At 40.8% G+C, this 22,812-nt stretch overlaps 1 protein-coding gene across 1 annotated transcript in view; it reads right to left on the bottom strand.

Annotated features, from left to right (window-relative positions):
* TICRR (TOPBP1 interacting checkpoint and replication regulator) overlaps positions 1-22,170 on the bottom strand; it is a gene marked incomplete at both ends in the record, with an annotated part of 38,692 nt that extends 16,522 nt beyond the window's left edge. Inside the window, 12 exons of the mRNA XM_080914288.1 lie at positions 380-607; positions 776-855; positions 943-1,036; positions 1,574-1,674; positions 4,101-4,252; positions 5,817-6,035; positions 7,370-7,509; positions 11,600-11,729; positions 14,012-14,246; positions 15,367-15,605; positions 17,772-18,048; positions 21,508-22,170. Coding sequence (XP_080770414.1) covers positions 380-607; positions 776-855; positions 943-1,036; positions 1,574-1,674; positions 4,101-4,252; positions 5,817-6,035; positions 7,370-7,509; positions 11,600-11,729; positions 14,012-14,246; positions 15,367-15,605; positions 17,772-18,048; positions 21,508-22,170 — 2,558 coding nt within the window. The remainder of the gene's footprint in view (positions 1-379; positions 608-775; positions 856-942; positions 1,037-1,573; positions 1,675-4,100; positions 4,253-5,816; positions 6,036-7,369; positions 7,510-11,599; positions 11,730-14,011; positions 14,247-15,366; positions 15,606-17,771; positions 18,049-21,507) is intronic.
* Positions 22,171-22,812: the final 642 nt, after the last annotated feature.

The following is a 22,812-nucleotide window of genomic DNA, read 5'->3' as shown; positions in this document are numbered from 1 at the left end:
ATTTAATAAATGCTAGTTAGTTATCTTGAGCTTGGCCTATATTTATAAGAAGTCCTGAGTTACAAAACATGGCTACAGACTCAGCTAGTTAATAAGCAATAAAAGGCAGCAAAGGAAATGTTCTAAGTAACCAAAGCCCTAATCTTATCTCACAACAGGTTCCTGGCTCTTAGACAACCTTTGTAGACAATAGAGGGTTTTTTGTAAACCAAAGTAAATACCACATATTCCTCAAGGAAAAAATATAAAGTGTATAATGCTACTTGGAGGGAACTCCAGAGAGTTTTTGCCTTGATTCTGACTTAGTACATTCGATGGACAAAGACAAGACTGTTCAAACTTACTACTCTGAACTTGACTCCGGTACCTCGCCTCCTACCTTCTCTTCTTGGCTGATCTGGTACGAAGCTCCTCCAGCTGCTCAGACTCCGTAATGGCCGACACTGATCTGTGAGTGCTTGATGAGGGAGGTGGTGACATGCTCTCTTGAGTCATAGAATCATCACTAAAGAATTCTGTAGGAAGGACTGCAGCCAGCTTCTGAGGAATCTTTAACCCCAGGCTATGGTAAAGTTGTCCAATTGTCCCGGGGATGGAGTCAATATACCTGTGGAATATATTGGATAGACAGAACTGAGTTACTATATCATCCCTCTATCCCTGCACCCAGCATGAAAAAAAAACACCCTTATAACCTTATAATTCTAAGATAACACCATGTATAGTTGTTAAAAAACAAAAGCAAACAAGTTTTTAAAACTAAGCCAGTACTTACAATCTCAAAATCTCCTCCAGAAACTCTGACAGGTATGCTGAGTCCTTAGTGAGACACACCATACGAAGCAAATCTGTCACCTGAAAGCGATTGCAGAAAGTTACCAGAAGCTCTGCTGGAAAGCTGAGAGCAGGAGCGAATGCTCAGGGCAGCAGCCACGGGCTTACCTCCTCCACCACCTGCTCCACCTCATCTGTACGTTCCAGTACTGAGGGGCACTGCTCACACATCTCCAGCCGAAGAAATACCTGAAGCTGGCATCTGGAGGAAACAAAGCATCTGTCACATCTCCTGTGACTAGTATTAGTCAAACTCTTTCTTAGAGCAAAGATCCATTAATATAAAAAACAATGACAAAGAACTGAAAATGTAAATCAATGTTAAAGCATATGCCAACCATATGAAAAGCCCTGGATTCAATCTCCAGTACTGAAAAAGAGGAAAAAAATAACTCAGTTGGTGAAGGGCTTGCCTAGCATGCCTGAGGCTGTGCATTTGATTCCCAGCACTAAATTAACTGAGAATGGTGAATCACAATACAGATGAGGAAGATGTAGGGGATAAGGAATTCAAGACCAACCTCAGTTAAATAGCAAGTCTGAGACCAGCTGAGCTCTATAATAGTCTTTTTTTTCTTAAAAAAAAAAAAAAAAAAAAAAGGAAGGAAGGGATAAAGGGAAATGAGTCCAGTAGAATTCAATGCTTTCTCTAAATACAGGTGACTCCAACTGCGCCTCAGAACTCCATAAAGATCATGACAAAAGATTAATAGTGAGAATAAACAAAGTGGTTTCTTACTCTCTGACTTTGTCTTCTTTATCCATCTTTCCCCTTAGGTTTTGTCGGAGGGTCTTGCTGGTTTTTAAGAGGTTACTGTTCATATGATTCAGGCAGTTCACCTGCAAATACAAAGTAATTAAGTAGAAAACTTACTTATGTTTTCCTTTGATATCTTAAAGAGAACATGGTTTTAAAGAAGTAGACAAGCAAGCCTTTATACTTGACTGTTAAGGGAAGGTTACTTGAGCTGTACAGATGGCTCAGTGGTTAGGGTTAAGAGCAGATATTGCTGGCAGCACTGTTAGACTGCTCACAACCATTTTTTTAAATTGGATATATTTTATTTGCATTTCAAATGTTACCCCCTTTCTTGGATTCCCCTCCATATTCCCTATCCCATCACTCTCCCCCTGCTTCTATGAGGGTGTTCACCCACCCACTCCACCCTTCCCCCTCCCCGCCTTGACATTCCCCTAAACTGCAGCATCAAGCCTTAGCAGGACCAAGGGCCTCTCCTCCCATAGATTCCCAACAAGGCCATCCTCTGCTACATGTGCAGCTGCAGCCATGGGTCCGTCCATGTGTACTCTTTGGATAGTGGTTTAATATCTGGGAGCTCTGGTTGGTTGGTACTGTTGTTCTTGTGGGGTTGCAAACCCCTTCAACTTCTTCAATTCTTCCTCCATTAAGAACCCCGTTCTCAGTTCTATGGTTGGCTGTAAGCATCCACCTCTGTATTTGTTATGCTCTGGCAGAGCCTCTTAGGAGACAGCTGTATCAGGCTCCTGTCAGCATACACGTCTTGGCATCAGCAATACTGTTTGGGTTTGGTGGCTGAATATGGGCTGGATCCCCCAGGTGGGGCAGTCTCTGGACAGCCTTTCCTTCAGTCGCTGATCCAAGCTTTGTCTCCATATTTCCTCCTGAGAAAATTTTTGTTCCCCCTTCTAAGAAGGACTGAAGCATCCGCACTTTGGTCATCCTTCTTTTTGAGTTTCATGTGGTCTGTGAATTTTTTATCTTGGGTATTCCAAGCTTTTGGGCTAATATCCACTTACCAGTGAGTACATACCATGGGTGTACTTTTGTGATGGGTAACCACCTCACTAAGGATATTTTCTAGATCTATCCATTTACCTAAGAACTTCATGAAGTCATTGTTTTTAAGAGCTGAGTAGTATTCCATGTGTGTACCATGATTTCTGTATCTATTTCTCTGTTAAAGGACATCTGGGTTCTTTCCAGCTCCTGGCTATTATAAATAAGGCTGCTATGAACATAGTGAAGCATGTGTCCTCACAACCATTTGTAATTCAGCTCTTGAGGACACCTTCTTCTGGACTCTGCAAGCACTCACACACATATGTATGTACCACATACTTCTCTCTGTCTCACCCTGGATAACCTGGAACTTAACTTGTAGATCGTGCTGGCCTTGAACAACTCACAAAGGACCCACCCAATCTGTCTCCCAAGCGCAGGAATTAAAAGGAGTGCAAGGAGTGCGCCACCACACCCAGCTATATACACTTACTTTTAAAATAGAAAGTCCACAAAATAGTGATAACTGTAAACATCTCTGGTCCACTATAGAGAAAGAGCCCAACTTTTGCCATTAAATATGAATAAAGGCAATAAGGTATTCTAAAACAGTGGTTTGCAAAACAGTTAAAGTTATGTAGGCACTTTAAAAACAAATATATGTCCAAGTCCCAAATACAAACAGACCTAGAGTTAGTCTGTCAGTATAGAAGGACCAAACACTAGCATTACAAACAAAACAACAGGGGTCTGGAGAAATGGTTCAGCAGTTAAGAGCACTGACTGTTCTGCCAGAGGTTCTGAGTTCAATCCCCAGCAACAACATGGTGGCTCACAACCATCTGTAATGGGATCTGATATCCCTTTTGGTGTGTCTGAAGACAGCAACAGTGTACTTATATTAAATAAATAAATAAATAAATAAATAAATAAATAAATAAATCTTTAGAAATAAAATAACAACAAAAACCAACAGGGCTTGGCAATGAAGAGCACTTTCTGCTCTTCCAGAGGACCCAGGTTTGATTCCCAGCAACCACACAGTAGTTAACAAATAAATGTCTGTAACTCTAGTTCCAGGGGACTCAGTGCACATAATACGCAGACATACATGTAGACAAAATACTCACATACACAAAAATAAACAGATAAACAAAATCAACAATAGCAAAGTCATTCTGAAGAGCAGCTAGAGTTAAAACCATTAGTTTAATTCATATAGCTAACACACAACACAAATGACAGCAATCTCATTAGGACAGAGTCCATTTGAATTTCTGGCCTTCAGTTTATCAGGTTCACATTCCAAAACCTAACATTGTACCCAATCCTCTACTCAGCACTTCTGGGTCCTCTAGAAAGCAGTGCTTTTAACCAGAGCCATCTCTCCAGCCTATTCATCATTTTTCAATCATGTGCAGTGTAATGGAAATTCTTTAAAGTATGTGCACTAAACCCACCAACATACACTACATCTACAGCAGTATTATTTAGACTTTCTTACTTCTAATTCCTTGGTATCCTTTGACTTTAGGAAAATTTTAATGGTTGAGACCATATTTTGAGCACATGAATACAATGTGATTTCTCCTGTAGCCACAGTCTTTTGGTAGTTGTCATGTATGTAAGCCAGAAGCTCCTCTTCAGTTTTAAATTCTGTAGGGAAAAAATAATATTTGGTTATCATATTCAGATCAACTCCATGCATCATATAAGGATAAATCTAATTATGACTGGATGGCCATGGCTGACACTAGGCATGTAGTGTATACATGTCAGATGATGTAAACATTCCACAGGGCCTAGCAGTCACCTGACCTTTAACAAAGAACAAAGGTGATACACTGAATAAGAGCAACGAATGGTGCTAGAACTGAACACACAAATGGGATATTAGCTTCAGACACAACCTGTTATGCTCCAGATTAATCAACATGAGTCAGTCACAATTTGAAAAGAAAAGGTCTCAGACTACAATAAAATAACAAAGAAATCTAGGTGTTCTGGAGAAAGGAGGGATACAAGTTGAAGGCAAGACTCAGCCACATAATAGGCTTGAGATTAAATCTACCTAAGATTTAAAACAAGCAAACAAACAAACAAAACCTCAAACACCTAACCAACTAAAAATAAATTAAGTTCTAATGTTCTACCAATATACTGACAAAAGTATAAAAGATAAGCCATAGATTTGGAGAAAAAATATTTACAATGGATGGCAGATAAAGTCCCATTATCCAAAATGTACAAAATGTTCTTAAACTCAGTAACAGGCTAGTAAGAGGATCCACAGCTAAGCGTGCCTGCTTCCAACCTAAGTATGATCTCTAGGACCCACAAGGTGGATAGAGAGGACGAGCTCCCATGAGCTGTCCTCTGACCTCTATGTGAACACCATTAACATGTACATATGTATGTGCACATATAAATACAAAATAAAAATATTGTAAAAAATTATTTTAAAAAAGGGGGGGAGCGGGAAATTACTTAAAACTCAATAGCATGGCTCAATTGCAAGCTATGGGGACCCGATCTCCCAGCACCAGCATTTTAAAAAGCCAGATGTAGTGGACCACACTTCTAATCCAGTTATTGGGGAGTGGACAGGCAGATCCTTAGGGCTCACTAGCCAGCCAGCCTACTCTCTCAGCAAGCTCCAGTGCAATGAAAGATTCTACTGGGCACGGTAACACATGTCTGAAATCCTAGCACTAGGGAGGTGGAGGCAGTAGGGTTAGGAGTTCAAAGCCAGCTACATAGACAGTTTGAAGACAGCTTGGACTACATGAGACCTTAGTTCAATAAAATAAATTAATTAAATTAAAAAAATTTAAAGGTGAATGGCTCTTAAGGAACAACAACTCAGGTTGAAATCTAGTCTTCAACTTCTCAAAAATCTCAATCTATTTTTCCTCTCTCCTCCCCATATTTCATTGTATTTATTTGTACATTTATTTACATGAGGTTTCATATAGCCCAGCTGGCCTCAAACTTATTACATAGATGTGATGACACCAAAATTCTGATCCTCTTGCCTCTGTCTCCTAGTGCTAAGATCATGTGTGTGAACCATCATGCTAAGTTTTATGTGGTTCTGGGGAATCAACCCAAGGATTTCATGAATGCTAGGCAAGCACTCTATCAACTGGGATAGATTCCCCAGCCTCCAGCCCTCTTATATAATAACACAGACACCAAATGCTCGAGGATGAATGAATACCTTTAAGTTTAGAGCTTCTTAATATTCTTCCCCTGTCTTCCAATTTGTCTGCTGTTCTGCCAATGACAGTCTTTTGGAGCCCTTTTTCCACAGCCATGTCTGGACTACCATCTGGATATAACTTCTGAGCCTTTACATTTAGCCTCGCCACATTCAGCATCTTTAAGGAGCGGGACATGGTATTCATCTTCTGTCTCACTGGAGTTCGAGGGATACCACCTACCAAAACAGCATGGAAAGAAAAGTCAAGTTGCACTTCTATGGAATCAAGAACTACAGTTTCCAAATACTATGAAAGAATACTGGAAAGAAATATCTTCTTTCAGAGATTATCTAAAGCAGGTAGTTCTTTTGTCTGTTTCAACCTACAATACAGAGTAGTAAACAGGCTCCTTTTACTGAAGCTTAGAACTAAATATCTCAACAATCTTTTTTTTTTTTTTTTTTTTTTTTTTAATGATACCCAGGGAGATAAGAGGAGGGCACTGGATTCCCTGGAACTAGAGTTATAGATGCCTGTGTGCCGCTATGTGGGTGCTGGGAAGTAATCCTGGGTCCTCTGCAAAAGCAACTAGCACTCTTAGCTGCTGAGCTGTCTCTCCAGTCCCATCTCAATGATTTTTACACAAAGCCAATACCGAAGACACTCAATTTAGTGTTGCCCAGTAGTCAAGAGTGGTGAGACTTTTCTTCTTTGCAGTGCTAGGGACAGAGCTCATAGTTCATGCATACTAGGTTCATGCCTTTTTTCAAACAATTTAGCAATCTACTCAAAAGCCAATTTTCATACTCTTTAACACAGAAACCTTATGAAGGAAATCTCAGATTTCCTCATATACATGTATGTATGTACTCATATACTGCAGTGTGTATCATCATTACTCATGGTACATACTGCAGTATTGTAGTGACAGAAATTGAAAACACTCCATGTTCAACACGAGTGAAGCAGAATGATTACAGTCTGGCTGGGGATACTGTTCAGGAGCAAAGCAGTGACTAACATGTCTGATGCTCTGGGTTAGGTTCCTGGCACGGGAGTTGGGGAGGCAAAGAAACTTTTGAGCAAATATTTGTTAATATATTTTTTTAAAGCTGTATTGATACCCTTATTATAATCAAAATGAGAATGCTCAATTCATTAGGAAGAACATCAGTGATTTAATCCATATTGAACTAATATAATTATTTAAAGATATGAAATATGAAAATTTGCCTTTAGTTTCCATTTCAATCTTATTCAAGCTTCTGTTTCTTTTTTAGAAAGAATAATAGTCTTTTAAAATATACATTCCTGGCCAGGTTAGGTGCATAAATTAATCCTGGCACTGAGAAGGCAGAAGTAGGTGGATCTTTGTGAGTCCAAGGGCAGCCTGGTCTACAAAGTGAGTCTAGGGGACAACCAGAGCTCCACACAGAAAACCCTATCTTGAAAAACAAAAACAAAACAAAATAAATAAATAAATAAATAAATAAATAAATAAATAAATAAAATGTATAGTCTCAGAAGAAAGACAAGACTGCCACAGAAAACAGGCTTTCTTTGTGCATACGTTTCTTTCTGCTGCGTTCTTGATTAACTACAGTAGACTCTTCGTGAGATCTTCTCTGGTAAAGCTCAGACAGGCAGTGTGTTAGTTCACTTTCAGTTTTGGAGGATTCGTTATTATCAGGTGAGGCAGCATGTAACAACCTGTAAGACAAGATGCATGGTATAAGGCCCAATTCCAACTCTGCAGACAGGAGAGTCAGAGCATGCACAGGGCTATGTGCCGTATGTACAGTCTAGACTTTAGCAGACACCTTATGCCATGGGAGTTGGGTGATAGAGAAGGCTTGCCCCTCCACCCCCGTTTTTTTCTTTCTAAAGTTTTGTTGTTAATTTGAAAATATTAACTTTTCAACTAGAAAAGAATCAAAATTAAATTCTTGTTAATAGCTATAGCTGCTTCAACATCTAAAAGAAATCAGACATTGCAGACACAGTTAAAGCCCCATTCCATCTTTTCCCACCCACCCCCTCACAGGTAGTTTAGATTTATATTTGCCTTTTATGTATAAAATACAAACATGATTTCTATTTCACTCTGTAAATTTTATATAAATGATATCACAATTTTACCTTTTACAACTGCTCACACTCAGCATATTTTTCATTAGTATGTAAATAGCTTTACTTATTCATCTTTACTAGTTTTAACAGAAGTATATATGAGGGTTAGAGAGATGGCTCAATTAAGAGCTTACTGCTCTTTCAGAGGACCCAGGTTTGATTCCTACACGGTAGCTTAAACCATCCCTATCTCCAGTTTCAGGGGACAACTCCTACCCACTAGGGCATATGCATTATGTGACATAGCCATATGCACATACACACACTGGGTTATATCTTTCTAATAATTTTAAAGGGCTTTTCTTATTTAATCTACAAGAAATTTCTTATTGTGTTTTCTGAAAGATTAAAATATAATTTTTATCTTTTGGGTAGCTAACTGTCACATGATTACTCATTAAACTGAATGTTTTCCCTGGGGGCTCACACTGCCACCCTTGTTCATTATATGCCACATCCCCTTACGTGCAAGAGTCACTTTGTAGGCTCTCTACATTCTCCCACTGATGCCACACTGCCTTATGTACTGTAGCTTTACAAAAATCTGCATGTCATGAGAGGAACTTGTGTTGTGATCTTAGACTTATTTCTATCCATCTTCTCTTACATTTATTCCTAAGCACTTTAGTGTTTTTTCCAGGGCTAGGTGTCAAACTGGAGGCAGGGCAAGCACTCTACCTGTGATCTCTACCCTAAGTCTTCTTAATGACTTGTATTATAGTTTTTAAGACCATAGTCTTAAGGGATTAAGTCTATAGTTTATAAATGATAGTTTCTGTTTGCGATGGGCATACAATTAACTTTATACATTGATTCTGTATGCAGCAACACTGCTGTATTCTCGTAAGTTTCATCATTTACCTGTAAAATGTTTTAGATTATTTATGACAATACTTGTATATTCAATACTTAGATACTTTTCAGAAATAATGCAGAGCAAATTTGTACAATGAAAAATACAAAATACCATGGAAAATTAAAGATTTAAACAGATGGACATAAGTTTATAGATCAAAGACCAAACAGCCAGTTCTTCCCAAACTTAGCTAGGAGTCTATACATACTCCACCAAAATTCCAACAGGCACTTTGAGAAAAATTACTAAGGAGATTCTTTGTATTAGTATTTTGAGAGTATTTGAGAGTGTGTGTGATGGAATGTATACCTGTGTGCATGCATGTGGGGACCAGAGGAGAATGCTGGGTGTCTTTATCTATTGCTCTACACCTTATTGTATTAAAACAGTGCCGTGTGTGGCCATGCCTGGCTTTACGTGGTGCTGGGGATTTGAACTCAGGTCTTCTTACTCTCATAGCAAGTGCTCTTATTCACTGAGCCATTTCTCTAACCCTAATAGACAGACTCTAAACTTCATATAGACAGCCAGAAACCTGAAACCAAAGTAAGTAGAAAATAAAGTGAGACTATTTAACCTATCTGATTTAGAGACCTAGGCTATAAAGCTACAGTATATGGTATCAGCACAATGTTTCAGATATCTTGGTGTAACAGTTTCTGGACTTTCAGTCTAGAAAGTATCTGAACAATGGTGTTCAACTAACTGAAAGGAATTCAGCTGGAAGAGAATTCTTCTAGCAAATGACTTTGGAACAAATGGATAACTACATGATAGAACAAAATACCTCAATTTTCCTTTTAATAATAATTGGAATTTCTACTGTATCTTCTACATTTCTATAACCGTATATTTGGGTTCTTTCTTGTTTTCAGTTGTCTAGTGTTAAGGCTTACTTTGACTTTTTGTTTGTCTGAGTGTGTATGCAGACATGGGTGCATGATTTGTGTGGAGGTCAGATGACACTTTATGGAGTCAGTTCTGTCTTTCCACAAGTTCCAAGGAGTGACCTCAAATATAAGGTCTGTGCAGCCAGCACCTCCGCCTGCTGAGCCACCTCGCTGGCCCTTACCTGACATTTTTCTAATGACCAACTTGAGTCTGTTGATCACTTGTGTTGTCGTTTATTTTCTATGTAATTTATACCTGTTCTTATCACTATTAGTCCCTTCCTACATTTGAGGTAGGAGGTAGTTTTAACTTTTTCTTTGCTCTGTACAAGTCCTGCTAGGCTGCCCAGACTGGCCACTAACTCTTCATTTCACCAAGTGCTGAGATTACAGGAAAGCACCACCATCCCTGGTTCTTCCCCCTGCTTGTACTTGATTCGGTTTTTTTTTTTTGTACAGAATAGATTTTATTCAGGGCATAGGGAGGGGAGTTAAGAGGGAAGCAGAGGTGGGGGGAAGGGGGGCAGGGTAGAGAAGCAGAGGCCATCCATGAGCATGTGGAGAGGGGGGAAGGGAATGGGGAGAGGAGGGACCTGTACTTGATTCTTATTAATTGGCTCTTAGTTTTCTCTTTAGAGAAATAACCAGTGAATTTATAAATATTTCTTTCAGCATAATTTAATCTATTGCCTTAACTACTGTTCTTTTGCTGTGAAGAGACATGACCATGGCAACTCTTATAAAGGACAGCATTTAATTGGGGCTGGCTTAGTTTAGAGGTTTTCATTATGGTGAGGAGCATGACTGCACACAGGCAGACATGACAGCGGAATGTTCCAGATCCAGATCCACACGCCACAGGAAGAAAAAGACACCGCAACTCGCTTGGGCTTTTGAAACCCCAAAGCCCACCTCCAGGAACACACGTCCTCCAATAAGGCCAACCTCCTCATTCCTCTCAAGTAGTGCCCATGTTAGTCAAACCACCATACCCATATTACAGTTTGATAGTTTCTTTGCATTTATTTATTTGTGTGTTGTATGTGTATGTACACACATGTGCCACAGCACACATATGATAACCTGTAGAAGTTATCCATTTCTTCAACCATGTAGATTCAAGAGATTAAATTCAAGTCATCAGGCTTGGCAGCTGGTAACTACCCATTGAGCCATCTCACCAATCCAAGTTTACTTAATTTCTGTTGTAATTGATAATTAGTTCTAAATATTTCCTGATTCTCATATAGTTTATATAGATAGATAAATAGTGTGGTAGTTTCAATGAGAATGGTTCCCATAAGTTCATATATTTGTATGCTCGGTACTCAGTTGGTGGATTTTTAAGGAAGGATTAGGTATGGATTTGTTGGAGAAGATGTGTCACTAAGGGTAGGCTTTGAGGCTTTAAAAGCCAACACCAGGTCTCATCTCTCTCTTGATCTGCCTCCAAGTAAGCTCTTAGCTACTACTCTTGAGCTATCCTGCCTGACTCCCTGCCACCATACTCCCAGACTATGGTGATCATGAACTAACTCTTAAAACTTTGCTTTCTTTTATAAGTTGGCTTGATCATGGTATGTCTTCACAGCAAAAGAATAGTAGCTGAAAGATGTGTGTTTATATACTATGTGAGTGTTTATTTACATTTGATTGAGACAATCCTCTAAATACATTTAAGATATGTTTCTCTATTCTCAGAAATCTACTTCATTTTAAAAGTGCATTTTAGTAGAAGAAAATAACGCAGTAGTGTTAGAGTAGCCGAAAGATGCAGTCCCATCACACTGCAGCAAGGTGGTAAATCTGCAGCGTTAGACATGACACTGAGTTATAGGATAGGCCTGCTCCTTTACAGCAAGCCTGTTTACATCTGACCATTGACTTCAAAGACCAATATAAAAAGGGACGTATAAAGCTTTACCAAAATGACTCCATCAAGTCTGAAGTGGCACCACAGACGTTGGAGAAAGGAAACCACTTTTCCACAAGAGCTGGACTCCAGGGACTGGTACGACTAAGCTCCTGCTGGACCCACTCTGGAATGCAGGGGGCTAAAGGAACAGAAAACAGAAGACATAAGAGCCAAGCAGAGAATCCACGCTTATGTTTTCCTCCCACAATGACTCCCTCTCTCCAAATGCTCATTGTTACAATATCTGCCATTCTGCATTTCCAACTCCTCCAGGTCCATCTTGTCTGAGTTTAAGAGTGGAGGGTGGGAATATAAAAATAATTTGGAGCTCTTTGCTCCTATTACTAACATAATCCTTCATCTTACTTTTGAAACATTCTTCTAAATGCATTTAAAATTATGCTATTTCTGTTTTTCTTTTTTTCTTTCAAGACAGGGTTTCTCTGTGTAGCCCGGGGTATCCTACAACCTGCTCTGGAACTTCATAAAGATCCACCTACCTCTGACTCCTGAATGGTGGAAGTAACATTCACCACCACCACCTGGCTAAATCTATGCTAATTTTCTCCTCTCAGAAAGTTACTACAAGACTAAACAATGTGCTAACATAAAAGCAGCCTAAAACAGAGTAGATCCACCATCCTGCATCAAGTTGGTAAATCGGAGCCAGTAAGATGCGACCTTGAGTTATAGATGTATAGGCGCTGTAAGAACAAGCCTGTTAAGGGTGGAGAGATGGCTCAGAGGTTAAGAGCACTGACTGCTCTTCCAGAGGTCCTGAGTTTAAATCCCAGCAACCACATGGTGGCTCACACCATCTGTAGTGAGATCCAATGCCCTCTCTGGTGTGTCTGAAGACAGCTACAGTGTACTTATATATAATAAATAAATCTTTTTTAAAAAAGAGTGTGTGTGTGTTTGTAGCACCAGAATAAGCTGCAGTAGAACTTCATCTGTATGGATTAAGTCATCAACTGATTTACTATTCCAAGAAACCAAGCCACACTAGAGCATGAAACACTGGCAGAATACTCCGTGCTGTTTTACAGTACTACAAGTTTTCTGACTTGTTTCTGAAACTTTACAAATAGCCTGTACACAACTGACAAATAAGATAATACATTAATGTGTGATTGTTTTTAAAATGCTAATACTTAATCCTACCCCAGAAGCAACAGTAACATTTGAAGCAAATTAATGTGAAAACAAGAGAACAAAGCATTTATTCACTACACTCTTCCTGCCCATACTCTTGCCTGTTTGATAACATTCTTTTTCTTGTCATTCGCCTATATCTCTATATTAACCTTTAATCTCAACCTTTGCTTTCACTTCCATTACAGCTTCTTCACCTCCTGTTTAAGAATATTCATGTATTAAGCAGTTTACTTATGAACTTAATAATTTGGCAGAAAGCATCCTTACACCTCTGATGTCCATACCCCTGAAGTTCCTTTTTTGCTGCACTGCACCTGTGCACCACTTCCATGTAGTATCTGGAAATGCAGGAAAAGGGTGTTGCATCCCCTGGAACTAGAGTTACATATATTTGTGAGCAACCATATGGGTGCTAGGAATTAAACCCAGGTCTTCTAGAAGGGCAGGCAGTGCTCTTAAGTAAGCACTGAGATATCCCTCCAGTCCTCATGCAGTCTTTTCCACCCCAAGCTTTAAAATTAAAATTTCAAGCCCAGCAGTGGTAGTGTATACCTTTAGTACTGGCACTCAAAAGGCAGAGGCAGGTGGATCTCTGTGAGTTTGAGGCCATCCTGGTCTACAGAGTGAGTTCCAGGATAGCCAGGGATACAAAAGGAAACTCTTCCTTAAAAAGAAATAATTTTTCAGTGTATAAAATATGGATTTCATTGTATTTTCATTCAGTTTTTAAAATGTTTTCATTATGACACTTGTATATGTGTATCACTGAGCTCTGTTCATATTTATCACCCCTTCTTAAACTGTCCCAATTTTGTTGTTTTCCTTTCCACCTTCAAACAGTTCTCCTGCTTGGATGTCACATGTGCATATGTATGTATGTATACAGAAAGATCCCACATGAGAGAAATATGAATATTTTGATTCCTTGATTCCTTTCCTAGTACAGTTATTACCCATGTCTTCTCTTTAAAGCTCTTTTTCTATTTTGTTTAAATTCCCCTTCTACTTTTAGGTTCTATCCATCTACATGTATAATCATACACTATATTAGGAGCCGGGCTTCATCTTACCAATAATTTCAAAATGTTCCATAGTGCCTTTAGTCAAAGACCTTCAGGATTTCTAAAACTAGCAACCTAAACTTCTATAGCTTCTACTAGAGCTCACTTGCATTTGACTAACAACATCCTGGCATTGTAGTAAACACATGATGGAAAGGCTAGAAGAGACTGCAAACCGCCCTGTGCTGGTGGGAAATCTTACCAGAAGCAGCAGGATCTTCAAATAAATTATGAACCTGATTCAGTACACTGTCTACAACATCTGAGAAAGGGAAAGTTATATCCTGGGAACCTTCGGTCACAGCTGTCTGGAGAAAATGTCTTTGAAATTCAGCTTCTTTGGCTCGGAACACTGTAAGAATCATGGCATTGGCAGAGAATGGGGAAATAATTCCAGTGACGGGGGGCCAGCCTTCACCAGGATCCACACTTGCAACCTACAAAAAAAAAGCTAATTAGTTGGAAATATTATTGTCAAAATACCTAAAAGAATGTGGCCTACCAGAAGACTGAGTAATAGTTGTCTCTCAGAGGCAGGAGAGAATTTATTAATCATAGTCCCTAAGCTCCCACCTATAGAAAAAGCTTACACTGTTGGTGATACCTACTATGTGCTTTCTGTCCCTGCATCTTTGCAATCGCATTTGTTTTAAAAGTGGAAAAGCAGAAAAACAAGATTTTCAAGTGGGAAAAAGAATAAAGATCCATGCCCACCTTTTTCCAACTCAAGTACATGGCAACTCAAGCAAGCACAGCTATATACCCATTAGACATTTGCTGAATCTTACAACACTCAGTTTAAAATGATTATTACTTCCACTTCATAGAGATGGAGTGAGACTGAGGAAAAAGCTCTGGTGTTCCAGAGCACCTGTTGGTGTAAGAGGAAGTTACTAGATACATCTGACTTTAGAACAAATGTACTTAACTGTGAGACAATAAAACCACTGAAGGGATTTAGCCAGCTCACATCTGTGCACTAGAGCTAAGACCTAATTAGATGGCCTGAGTCCCCGACCTTGTCTACCTAGTAAAAGCAAGGTTTGTATTATATTAGTAATAGTGCAATGGGGTGTTCTTTTCACAGGAGTGTGTAAGTCTTAGGACAGTTTCTAGACAACACCAAAAATCTTCCTCTGGACTCTTTTACCATAGAATTCAGAATAAAGATACTTTCTGAGATTACCAAGGCAAAGAAAGGTAAGGAATTTAAAAATAGCCATCATAACTAGGGGTGGTACCTATACATTATTTATCCCAGCACTGGAAGGGCAGAGGAAGGCAGGCCTGTGAATTCAGGGCCAGCCTTGTCTACAAAGCAAGTTCCAGGCCAGCTAGGGCTGAGACCCTGTCTCAAACAAGCAAGCCATCACTTTAAGGTTAAAGCTGGGTGTACTGTGTTTCTTTTCAGAAGACAGTTCCAAGTCTGAGTAACTATTCTTATGCTATTATGCTATTTTTACACTGCAGCAGCTTTTTCTTAAATACATTAAAATCAAAGTATTTATTAAATAGTGAGAAAGCACCCATCATGTTATACAAGCAGAGAACACTTACCAGATGGAATTCTTCAGCCGTCAGCCTGCTTACCAGCTCCTGAAACAGCAGCCTCTGAGTTGACTTGTGTTCCTCTGGACTTTGTAGCATCCAGTTGTCAGTGCCTAAAGCACTACTCATTGGGAGAGACCACTGTGCCATTGAGCCTCTTAGGAAAATTCTGACTGGCTTTTGAAAATGTCTCTGATGCATGGCTAAAGGCTGCAGGGAGATTGCCCATGTTTCTTGAATTTCTTTGCCTGTAAGAAAAAAAGAGTATTAAAATTCTAACATGAAAGTTTCTAAAAGAGATGTCAGAGTAAGAATGAAAGAAACAAGATTTCCAGTTCAGACAGTGGGTACTGTCACTCAATTCATATCAACCCTCAGCCTGTTGTCTGAAAGCTATCAAAGAAGATTCATCAGGCACTATACAAATGGGTATGCTACCAGAACTTCTCAATTATGATTTGGAAATATGCACTCAAGTAGTACTAACAAAAAACAAGAGTCTCTGATTGATGTGGTGGTAAATGCCCAATTGTTGCAGTAAATACTAATGATGAAAAGGCTTATCCCTTTATCTGCGGTGTCACTCCACACGATTCCCTTCCCTTCCTAGACGGTTCCCTCCGCCAGCCCTACTGCCTCCCTCCCTCCCAGGTGGAATTAACACCCCGGGCGTCTTCTTTCCTCCACTGCCCGTCACAAACATCACTTCAAAGCCCGGTAACTTTCAAACGGGTTTATATAACAGATCCTCAATTCACAAACCCACTATACAATAAGATTACATCCACTAGATAAAGATACAAGCTGTCTTTCCAGATGAGATAAAGACCTATAGAATCCCTTTAAATATTTATATCTACCTATGTCTGACTATAGCCACCAGGATCTAAGTCTGCTTTCCCCGGCTCCATCTTGATTTTTTTAATCCCTGTCTTTCTTCCGTTTTCCCACCTTTTCTCCACCTACCTCTCCACTGTCCAACCACGTACTGACTTAACATAAATCTACACACAGTCATAGCACTCAGGTGCCTAGGTGGGAAGACAAGAGTGGCCCAGGTCAATCTGGGCTACATACTGAGGTCCTGTCTCAGAAAAGACTCAAAAGCAAAACTGAAATAATACCTACTTTGGCAAGATTTGGGATGGTTCAGTGGTAGGTAACTGTCTAATATAGAGGCTCTGAGTTAAATACCAAGGTACCCATGAGAAAAATAATCCTATAAAAGACAGTGTATTATATATTATAAGGTTATAGTCTAAAGATGAATGGAAAATTATTAAGCAAAACTCTTAAAATTTTTTTCTGGGCTGGAGAGATGGGTCAGTGGTTAAAGTACTGACTATTCTTCTAGAGGTCAAGTTCAATTCCCAGCAACCACATGGTGGTTTACAACCATTTGTAATGGGATCTGATGCCCTCTTCTGGTGTGTTTGAAGAGAGCAATGGTGTGCTCATATATATTAAATAAATAAATCTTAAAAAATACTTTTTCCTTTTATGTGTATGAGCGTTTATATACGTTATGTGTATGTATATGCACATGAGTGCTTAATGCCCTTGAAGGTCAGAAGGAAGACACTGGATCTCCTGGAACTGGAGGGGTTTTTGGTTTTGTTTTCCTTTTTTAAAATGTATGAGTGCTCTGTCTGCATGTATCTCAGAAGATGATCATGAGCCACCATGTGGTTGCTGGGAATTGAACTCAGGATCTCTGGAAGAGTTAAGACCAGGCCCTAAAATACTCTTAAACTGGACAAGTCTTGGATCAAACACCTGTGAGCCCATTACTTGGGAGGTGGAGGCAATATGACCAAAAGAAGTTCAAAGCTAGTGAATCTAAAACCAGCTTGAGACCTTACTTTAAAAACAAAACAGAAAACACCAAACCTAAAAGTCCTTAAGATGCCCATGATTACAACATAGTTTAAAGTATACATCTCTATACAGTATTTCCATGTGAATATAGTACACTCAGAAATGAGCTTCACCATGTAGCAATCATGACAAACAAATCTGTGAAGATGTTGGCTTTTCCTGGTAACAAGTATCATTTGAGGGCTTTATAATTTCTTTCTTTTGTAAATCTCTTTTGTAAATATGATCTCTAATTTATCAATTTCTTCTACACAGCAATGATATTCTAATTAATACCCATGTGCTTGGGTATCTGTATTACCCTTCTTTTGGAAGGACTGAAAATCCTCTGTAATTACCCCCTCCCATTCTTTAAGGAGGGCACTGGCAGCTGCACCACAGTACAGGCTTCCTGTGGTATCCAATTTTACTTACAGATCTTTTAATCCTTTCAATTATAACCATTAATTGGGTATCAGGCTATAGGAAATGCTACAGAAATTGGAAGTATGCCTTAAAGAAAAATGTAAGATTTAAAAAAAACTTCATTTGCTTACCTTTAACAGGGAGAAATAATGTTCCTTCAGTTGGTGGAAATGAGGCTTCATACTCAGAATTATACAGCAAACAGTTTACAGTGGCATCTATCGGCAGAGCTGAGATCCATGGGGAGAGGTGAGGTTCATGTGACAGCTCACCACCACATGGCAGCACTGTTTCCCTGGCTTTAGTAAAACCCAGGCTCCAAGTTTCAGCAGGCAAGATGGTGCCTCCTCCATGGTGGAGCAATTCACAAACTGTCCAGTATCCAATATGGTCTGGGGAATCCCACAACTAAAATAAACATGACAGAGAAACAGATTAGTTATTAGTTATTTAAGCATTTATGAATAAACTAGGGGAAATAGAAAAAAATTATTAAAGGGTCAATTATACAATTAATGTATCTGTTGACTGAGTATCTATTACTACATAGCTCAAGAACATAATCACCACACACTATACCTTCAAGAAACTGGAGTACTAGGGAGATGACCATCAATCAAGTGCTTGCTTGTAAGCTCAGGACCTGCTTACAAGCAAGGTCCTAGAACCCTAGAACCCATGTATAAAAGCCAAGCACAGGGACACATGTTTATAATTCTAGCACTGAGAAACAGAGACAGATGTATCCTTAATATGCTCTGGCTGGCTAACTACCCTACTTGGTGAGTTCCACTTGAGGAACAAACACCCTGTTTTTTTTCTGCCCTCCTATACACATGATACACAAATAAGTATGCACATATACATTAAAAAAAAAAAGACTTGGCTTTTTAAAAATTAGCCCTCTTTCTACTGCTTTTCATATTCCAAAGAGACTTCATTTTTATTTATATGTAATACCTGTATGCGGTGGGTGTCCTCAGAGGCCAGCTAGTATTACATACAGTTATTAAATGCCTAACATGGATGTGGGACCTGAACTCAGGGAAGAACAACATTCTTAACCTCAGCCATCTCTCCAGCCCAACTGCTTTTCATTTAAACAGGGTCTTATCAAGTTACCCAGGCTAGACTTGAACTCACTATATTAAGCAGGAAGAATCTGAACTTTCCATCCATCTGCCCCCAAAACAGCCTACACTACAGGCCTCCACCATTAGGCCCAACTAAACTCTTTTAAATTAATAAATATTAATTTATTTAGGCTAATTCAACTCAGGGTCTCTTCTTATAATCCTAAAGGGTCTAAACTTGAGGTCCTCCTGCCTCAGTTTCCCAAGTGTTGGGATTAAGAGCATATCTGGGCTTAACGAACTCTTACAAAGATTACCAAGACTGTGTCCTGACTCCAACTCCTGCCGCTATGACTTAATGTGTTCATGCAGATCAGAGATCTCAAGCTAGCCTTTATGCTTCCTGCTCTGGGAATGAAGTAACTCTAGCACTGCCATAAAGCCCTTAAAACCAAACTCAGCAACTTCTCCATCAGCCATCCCCACCTTCTAGGCACAGTAAAGCTTTGCGTCTTAAGCATGTCACATTTTATATTATGGAAATGTATAACATGGAAGTGTCTTCCCAATTGTACCACCTGTGCCTCTTCACCAACTGGGTACTTCTTATACTTCTCTATCAAAACATTGGCTCTTTGCTTCACTTATAGAATGCTGATATTCAAGCAACATTTTTCAACAAAACTTCTATTGTGTCACCTCAATGTGACAAAGAATGGTTGAGACACAGTGTCTTCCAGTTCCCTTAAGACTGGTGAACTTGGGGCTGGAGAGATGGCTCAATGCTTAAGAGCACTGTCTGCTCTTCCAGAGGATTCAGATTCAATTCCCAACACCCACATGGCAGCCTAACAGCTGTCTGTAGCTCCAGTTCCACCTTTTGCTGACCTCCAAGGGCACCAAGCACAGAAGTAATGCACAAACACAAATGCAGATAGAATTCTCATACACATAAAATAGAAGAAAAAAATAGAGGTGGAATTAAACAGCAACAATATAAACTATTTGACAGCATTATATATAACACGACAATACCATGGGAATATGAAATCAGGTTAATGATCCTATATCACGGTTAGTGACTTTAAACTATAAATTGCCATACAAATATAAGGAATAAAAACTGGAAGGGTCTTCAAGACTATCCAGGTCAGCCCCCAACTATCCATTATATTCAAGTTCAAAGAGGAGCAAGGATTTGGCCACAAATACAGTAAGACAATGACACTTTCACGAACTCTGATGGATTGATTAAATGCCACCGGACTTGGGAGGCTAAAGCAGTAGGACCGAATTCCAGGATATACCACCACCTGAGCTATACCACAGGCATTGTCTTTAAAAACAAAAACAAAACAAAAAACCAGGATGTATTATTCTGAAGTCATGTACAGCAATCTTGGAACTTTTGAAGTGCTGTAACTAAATAATTAACTAATCATTTAACCTGTTATCATCTAGGTAGCTCACTGCTATATGGAAGAACAGTAAACTAGCTCAGATGTCACTAGAAAGGAATCTATTGAAACTGATTCAGCCAGAAGAGCAGCTTGGAAGGGTAGGATAGGGCTATTGATGAAAAGCAAAACTTAATAAAGGACTTTTTACTTGTACACAATTCTCCTAAGCACTCCACCATACCCAATTTATATCCGAAATCTTTATTTTATATGTGTGTATAAAACTTATTATGTGTTTTTCCTATAGGGCTGTGTGCCACTTGCTTGTCTGATGTCCTTGGAGGCCAAAAGAGGGTGTCAATCCCCCAGAATTTACAAAAGGTTGTAAGCCACCACATTGGTGCTAGGAATTGAATCCAGGACTTCTGGAAGAGCAATCAGTGCTTCTAACCTTACCCATCTCTCCAGCCCTAACACTTAATACTAAGTATCTAAAGTTTGTTTTTTTCAAGTCAGGGTCTCACTGTCCTGGAACTCAATATGTAGATCAGGCTGGCCTTGAACTCGAGATCCACTGGTTTCTGCCTAAATGCTGGGATTATAAACCTGGATCATACAACCAGCTTTAACATTGTATTTTATTAGAGCTGGAGGGATGTCTCCCAGTTAAGTTAATGTTCAGTTGTGAGGAAATACAAAACAGAGTTAAGACCTGGTAAACCGGCTTTGAGATGCTTTTTGTTGTTTGCTTTTATTGAGACAAGATCTAGCAGTCCTAGCTAGTCTTGAACTGTGGCAATCCTTCTGCCTCGGCTTTCCATGGTCCACCATCACTGAGGTGGTATTTATAGAATAAATGGAAAATGACAGGTGTGACCAACTGGAACATAATAAAGAGCGTGTGCCACAACAACAAAGGGGGTTGGTTTTTGTTTTAGAGACAGGGTCTCTCTGCACAGACCTGGGGGCTCAAACTAGAGAGATATACCTGCCTCTCTCTGCCTCCTGAGTGCTGGGATTAAAGATCAGGGCGGGCCAACAGCTAAGAGAGGTTTCTACTGCTTTAGAGCGAGGATTAGAGATCTAGGAAGACACTGCAGCACAATACAAAACCGTGTAGCCTGGTTCAACTAGGACTTCATCCCACATTCTGGAATGAATACAAGTGCTGTGTAGCAAAGCTAAGAACGCAAAAACACACAGGTACCAAGGCATAGAAGCTCTTCCACACTTATATTTCGTGGATACCCAGAATCTACCCATTTTGGCGGGGGAAAATCTGTCCATCTTTGTGACCCTTCTCCTTCGGAAGGCATTCGCGGTTCATTCTGGGTTTATGGCACTTCACAGAACCTGACAAGTTCTCTGGAGGATCCAGACTACTCTCACCATACCTTAGATCGCTCTGTGGTATCCACCCAGTACAAGGTTATATTTCGGGCGATCATGACCTCCTGGACTCTCTTGGGCAACACCTTCTCCATCAGCTGCTTGGGGGAGAGCGGCACGCGTTGAGCCTGGGCCTCGCACCCCGACACGAACTGAAGCAGCTCCCTCTGCGAGTGCGGACAGGGCGCCAGGAGGAAGACGGCGTTCCCAAAGCCCCCGAGCGCGGCCTGGGCCTCCTTGGCCTCGCTGTCGGCGTCTAGCAGCCTCCTCCCGCTACTCCGTAAGATCGGCTTGGTGGGCGACGTGATCTCCGGCCGGTCCCACTGGTAGTCGAGCAGCGTCTCCATCAGGGCACCGTGCGTGTGGGTGGCCCTGGGCGTCGGGCCGGGCAGGTGGGCTCCGGCAGGGCGATCCCCGAGCCTGGCCTCCAGCTCCTCCTCGAAGTCCTCCCAGGAGCGGCTCCCCAGTTCTCGGAAGTCGGATACGCGGGAGGGCCGGCTTCGTGCCCCCTGAGAGTCGAAGAACTTGAAGGTCCAATGGACCCTGGCCAGGCCGAAGCGGCAGCTCAGGTAAGTGAGGAGACGGAGGGCGGCGCGCCGGGCCGGGCTGTGGCGAGCAGCGTCGCCCGCAGTGTCCACCAGCAGCATCACTTTGTGACAGCAGGCCATCTTGGCCGCCACGGGACTCCCTCAGCCCGGCCGCGCGTTGCCCTTCTTGGGGTAAAGCACTCTCTTCAGAGAACCGACGCCATTGCCCGCTTCTCTGTGGCCCTGCTCCGAAGGCTCCCGCGCTCTCAGACAGCTGCTGCTATTGGAGGAGCTGGTTCCCAATCTCGGCTCCTATTGGCTACGGGCTGAACGTAAGTTACGTAAGCACTTCCAATTTTAACCCTAACTGGAAGGCGTGTGGAAAACCTCCTCTTGATTGGTGGAGGGTGTGACGGTGGGCGGGGCACTGAGTTCCGGGAGAAATTTAGTTCTCATTGGCCTGAGCCTTCGTTTTAAAATTTAAAGAGGCGGTACTTCGGGGGCGTGGCGGTGGGCGTAGAAGGCAGTGTTTACGCGACTATGCTGAGACTAGTATGAGTGTGTGAATGGGGGTGTATGCGGATGAGCCGGTGTGTGTGTGGGGGGGGGGGGGGTGTAGGTGAGTATATGTCGCCTGCCGGAGGGCGCTTACTAGAACCCTGAAGCCTGGGACGTGCACAGGAAGGGGTTTGGGATGGTTGAGTCAAACTCTCTTTAGACTACTCTTAAGCCTTTTAGGGAACAGAGTCCTATGACAGAAGGCTTAATTCCCCCCCCCCTGTA

Source organism: Micromys minutus (assembly GCF_963924665.1).
Source record: "Micromys minutus genome assembly, chromosome: 3".
NCBI lineage: Eukaryota > Metazoa > Chordata > Mammalia > Rodentia > Muridae > Micromys > Micromys minutus.
This window is presented reverse-complemented; position numbering and strand designations above follow the sequence as displayed.